Raw genomic sequence first — 5,735 nt, forward strand, 5'->3', positions numbered from 1 at the left:
TAAGAGGGCCCAACAATAACACAACAGTCACTGGAATGAAAATATTTGCATTTAGTTTTTTTTTATCATAAAGAGTTCATATGAGTGTCACATTCGTATGAACTTTCAAAAGTGGGCAGGAGAGATATTTTATTCTATTTAAATGTATTGGAGCGGTTTGCAGCCGAGTGTGAAGCGGCCGGGATGAGGGTCAGCACCGCTAAGTCTGAGGCCATGGTTCTCGACCGGAGAAAGGTAGTTTGCCCTCTCTCGGTGGGTGGAGTGCTCCTGCCTCAGGTGGAGGAGTTTAAATATCTTGGGGTCTTGTTCACGAGTGAGGGAAGCTCGGACCGTGAGATCGACAGGTGGATTGGAGCGGCATCCGCTATTATGCGGTCGCTGTACCGGTCCGTTGTGGTGAAAAGAGAGCTGAGCCAGAAAAAAAGCTCTCAATTTACCGGTCGATCTTTGTTCTAGTACTCACCCATGGTCATGAGCTCTGGGTCGTGACCGAAAGAACGAGATCCTGACTACAAGCGGCTGAAATGAGTTTTCCCCAGAGGGTGGCTGGGCGCTCCCTTAGAGATAGGGGGAGGAGCTCGGTCACCCGGAGAGAGCTCGGAGTAGAGCCGCTTCTCCTCCACATCCAGAGGAGCCAGTTGAGGTGGCTTGAGGATCTGGTCCGGATGCCTCCTGGACGCCTCCCTGGAGAGGTGTTCCGGGCATGTCCCACTGGGCGGAGGCCCCGGGGAAGACCCAGGACATGCTGGAGAAACTATATTTCTCAGCTGGCCTGGGAACGCCTCGGGGTCCCCCTATAGGAGCTGGAGGAAGTGGCTGGGGAGAGGGAAGTCTGGGCATCTTTGCTTAGACTGCTGCCCCCACAACCCGGTCCCGGATGAATTGGAAGAAGATGGATGGATGGATAAATGCAATGTCAGTACAATGTTTAGCACAATACTCCAGACATTCCAGAAACAGAGTGAAAGAAAAGAATGCAAATATGTCAGAACAATGTGAAAGTGGGCAGCAGAGATGGTCGTGTGCAGAGACCAAGAAAGAGCCTGTTCCTTATTGATCTGTTCAACCACATCAGGACCCCTTCCAGACCTGGAGGTCTGTGTGGAAACGAGTACCACTGATGTGAATCTGACTGTAAAACAGACCAACACATGCTCATTCCCGACTCGTCACATATTGACACATGGGTAAAGGACCCTCCGCTTGAGGAGTTTGAAGTTTTGTTGAATAGACACATGGAGACAGTATCAAGCAGGGGCTGACAATACAGGAGTTCCACTTTTCACATCACATCCCCATTTGTTTTTACCAGACATGAAATGTTTTGTACAGAAAGACGGTTGAATGTTTGGGACAAACGTGTTACAGACAGGAGGAGATGATACGGTCATTAGACCGGACCTCCTTGGGCTGACAGACCGTGACACGGTGAGTTTCTGCTCATCCCGGACTGACAGATCAGGGAGGCTTTTATTTTGAAGGGCAGGCCGTTCCCGCCTTTCTCGGGTCTGAGGGCGGCGGGTTTGACGCAGCGGAGCCCCGACGGACGCAGAGCGGATCGACCTGCGGGGAGAGCGGGATTATGCGACGCTGCTGATCGCTGTGCGGGTAAGCGACCGCGTGGCCGGGACCCCGGGGCCGTCACCGACGCATTTGTCCGGTTCCCCACCAAACGGTGACCGCCGCGTGCTCACCCCGCCCCCTCCCTCCTTTGTTCGTGTGCGCCTTTTCGCAGCGGCGTTTGTAAACACTGGCGCAATATGGCCACCGTCCTGCGGAAGCAGCGCAGCTCTCTGGGCTCCTATTAGCACATTGAGCGTCTGCGCGCAGGTCACCGAGCGACCTCCGTCTGCGCAGCTGCAGCCGGTCATGCGGCTTCTCTTCCCGCCGCCGTTAACGAAAACCGCGAGCCCGCGGAGGAGGAAAACCGTGAGCTGAGCCGAGCACGGGCGGCTCCACCCCCTTCAGGGCCGCGGCGGGGAGGGGGCCCCCGAAGGAGTCTGGAAACCGGGTTCTGACCTTTTTGGGTTTGAAGTCCAAACGTCTTCCGAACCGCTTCAGCTTGCTGGAGCCTATCCCACTGAAGGTCAAAGGAGAGTTCTGCAGAACATCAGAGACACAACCCTTGGTCAGTGAACCCATGATGGATGTTTCTGGACCTGACAGGAACCAGAACCTGCAAACTTTACTCAGACAGAACTGCTGGGATTTGAACCATCTGTCTTTGAGGTGGAAGTGCTGACCACTACACCACAGAGCAGCTCTTTTTCACTGTCGATAATACTCTTGTTTCCACCCAGCGGTTCGGTCCGAATTGGTCTTTTGAGGGTTTCCATTGTAAAATGGACCCACACCCGTTCCTCTTGGGGGGCCCATTGGTCTGTTGAAAAGTGGAAAGAAGCTTTTGGGGCGGAGCCACTGTCGACACCCGGTGATTGGCAGACAGTGAAGACATTAGACAGTACCTGTGTATCGCTTAGCTAGCAGTTCCAACGTTTGTTAGCATTCAGGTCTCTGCGGTTTCCCGTGTTCTCTGTTGGTCATGAGTCTGTAGAGGACGTAGTCAGCAGGTGAAGTCTGTAGAGGTCTCGCAGAGAACAGCAAGTCCTGCTGACCTGCAGACCTGGATCAGGTCCTGCACATCTGGATCAGGTCCATCACACCTGCAGACCTGGATCAGGTCCTGCAGACCTGGATCAGGTCCATCACACCTGCAGATCTGGATCAGGTCCTGCAGATCTGGATCAGGTCCATCACACCTGCAGACCTGGATCAGGTCCTGCAGATCTGGATCAGGTCCATCACACCTGCAGACCTGGATCAGGTCCTGCAGATCTGGATCAGGTCCATCATACCTGCAGACCTGGATCAGGTCCTGCACACCTGGATCAGGTCCATCACACCTGCAGACCTGGATCAGGTCCTGCAGATCTGGATCAGGTCCTGCACACCTGGATCAGGTCCATCACACCTGCACACCTGGATCAGGTCCTGCACACCTGGATCAGGTCCTGCACACCTGGATCAGGTCCATCACACCTGCACACCTGGAACAGGTCCATCACACCTGCACACCTGGATCAGGTCCTGCAGACCTGGATCAGGTCCTGCACACCTGGATCAGGTCCATCACACCTGCACACCTGGATCAGGTCCTGCAGACCTGGATCAGGTCCATCACACCTGCAGATCTGGATCAGGTCCATCACACCTGCAGACCTGGATCAGGTCCTGCAGACCTGGATCAGGTCCTGCACACCTGGATCAGGTCCATCACACCTGCACACCTGGATCAGCTCTGACAGATCCAGGTAGACAAAGCCGTCATGGCTGACTTTGACTCCTCTGGTTTTCCTTCTCAGGTCAGAACTCTGTCGGCCGGCGCCTTTGCTCCCGCCTCTGGCCCGTTCCTGTCCTGCCGGCACCCTTTCCGGAGCTCAGCTTAAGTCCCGCCTCCTCCCTCCTTACCCCACCCCCCTCTTCCTACCCCCATCTTGTGCTGTCTGGCTGGTGTCCCCCCTGAAGACCCCCTCCCAGCAGCTGGGCTGCAACAGCTGTATGAATGAAGACGCCCTTCAGGAGCTCGTCAGCCTCCAGGGGTAAGCCCCTCCCCCCATCTGCTTACTTCACGACCACGCCCCTCGTGGTCGGTTCCATGCCGTGCTAACGTCATGTTTGTGTTTCAGGACCCCCGGGTGTTTCTGCCAACATGATGAAGAAGAAGAACCCGCACAAGTACGTAGCGCCGCCGCCACCACGGAGCTCCTGTGATCTCCAGCTGTTCAATGAGGTGCAGGGGGGAGGGGGGTTATGCTCCGTTCACACCAAACGCGTCTCCGGTGGCGAGTTTCAATGCTAAGTCGACGGTAAAGACGCCATCTGAAGATCTAAAGTCCTGCAGCATGATTTGACGGGCGTGCGCAGCGTGGCGGTCTGGCAACAGGAGCGCAAGAGCGGCGCGGTCAGAGTTCAAATATCTAAATTATGGCAGGTCGCCGGATTGCATCGGCCAATCAGGAACTCAGCTTTGGTCACGTGACATTTTCAGTGAGTCAATCGGCCGGTAGAATCAAATCCAACTTTATTCGTACAGCACCTTTCCAAAAAATCTATTTCACTCAAAGTGCTCAAACAAAATCAAATTTTAGAAACAGAATGTTAATCGATGGAGCTTTTTGTCCTGAACTTTTTTGTTTCCTGAACCCGATGGAGCTGCGGGGTTACCTGAGGTCATCGCCTACTGCTGGGGGAAGGCAGGAACGCTCTGGACAGAACGCCGTTCACCGCGGCGGCTCTGCTGCTCCAGAACGCCGCTGGGGGGGGCTTCTATCTCGGCCTCCTGGACTTTGAGATATTGTTCTTATTTTCATTGACACATTCATTTAAAAAAGCTCCTGGAATTGTATTTTTGTTTGGATTTTTCCGTTCTCGGATTAATGCGAGACGCTGATCTGTCAGACTCCGTCACAGAGACACAGAAACACCGTGGAAGTGGCTGTCATGGTTTGTGTCAGAATGATCCCATGAACCCGCAGCGTCAAGCTTAAGGGACACATTTTCTGACAGGCGGCGAGCAGCAAATTTGCCACGCGGGGAATGAGGGGCGGGGCCTCGTGAGTTTTTGACGAATCGCGTTGGGTGAGAACGCAGCGTCAGAGTTCAGCCGTCCTCCGTTTCTGAGAGGCTGCACATCAGATCCACTCAGACTAAACCACACATCAGGTGATGAAGGTTGTCGTGGTGACGGTCTCCTTCAGCTTTTCTCTGAACCTTAACGCTTCCTCCTCAGGAAGCTCCGGACCAGCGTCGGCCCCAGTAAGACTCTGGCTCCGCCCACAAGGAACCTGGTTGGCTGCAGGATCCAGCACACCTGGAGGGAGGGCAGTAAGTACCAGAGATGTTCTGCTGAAGCTGCAGATCCAAACCCACTAAAGAGCACTTCTCTGTCCAGCCAAGTCCTCTCAGTGGAAGGGGACGGTTCTGGACCAGGTCCCGGTCCAACCCTCCCTCTACCTGATCAAGTACGACGGCTTCGACTGCATCTACGGCCTGGAGCTCTACAGCGACGTCCGGGTGGTGGGGCTGGAGGTGCTGCCCGACAGAGCGGGTGAGACCGGGTTGTGATCTCTCCAGAACCCCGACCCGTTATTTTGAAATGCAGCTCTGATCTTTATTTGACCGTGATTCTGGTCCCGCCAAACTGTCTGTGATTGGCCCAGCTCCGGCCCGCGTGAGCGACTCGCTGCTGGCGGAGACGATGATCGGGAAGGCGGTGGAGCACATGTTTGAGACGGAGGAGGGGCCTAAGGAGGAGTGGAGGGGGATGGTTCTGGCCCGAGCACCCATCATGACCTCATGGTTCTACATCACCTACGAGAAGGACCCGGTTCTCTACATGTACCAGCTGCTGGACGACTACAAGGAAGGAGACCTGCGCATCATGCCCGACTCCAGTGAGTGGGAGTGGGAGGCGGGCCGGGTCGGAACCAGGAAATGAACGGACCAAAACCGACCCACGAAAAGCTAAGGACTAAAGACCAAAGCCTGACTGATTGCAGACCAGAACCTGACCGACAACTGACCAGAACCTGATTGACTATCGACCAGAACCTGACCGACAACCGATCAGAATCTGACCGACAACTGACCAAAACCCGACCGACAACCGACCAGAACCTGATTGACAATCGACCAGTAGATGATTGACAATCGACCAGAACCTGACCGACAACCGA

The 5,735-nt window shown here is 54.8% G+C and overlaps 1 protein-coding gene across 2 annotated transcripts in view; it reads left to right on the forward strand.

Moving 5' to 3' along the window:
* Positions 1-1,473: 1,473 nt before the first annotated feature.
* Positions 1,474-5,735, forward strand: part of spinb (spindlin b) — a 7,669-nt gene continuing 3,407 nt past the window's right edge. The window contains exons 1-6 of one of the 2 annotated variants that reach the window (XM_024265320.2): positions 1,474-1,608; positions 3,363-3,599; positions 3,687-3,735; positions 4,790-4,884; positions 4,952-5,107; positions 5,220-5,453. In XM_024265320.2, coding sequence (XP_024121088.1) covers positions 3,563-3,599; positions 3,687-3,735; positions 4,790-4,884; positions 4,952-5,107; positions 5,220-5,453 — 571 coding nt within the window. In that variant the 5' untranslated portion in view covers positions 1,474-1,608; positions 3,363-3,562. Of the gene's footprint in view, positions 1,609-1,818; positions 2,129-3,362; positions 3,600-3,686; positions 3,736-4,789; positions 4,885-4,951; positions 5,108-5,219; positions 5,454-5,735 lie in introns of those variants that run through there. The other variant, XM_024265319.2, reaches the window with a different exon arrangement.

Source organism: Oryzias melastigma, linkage group LG9 (genome assembly GCF_002922805.2).
Source record: "Oryzias melastigma strain HK-1 linkage group LG9, ASM292280v2, whole genome shotgun sequence".
NCBI classification, from domain to species: Eukaryota; Metazoa; Chordata; class Actinopteri; order Beloniformes; family Adrianichthyidae; genus Oryzias; species Oryzias melastigma.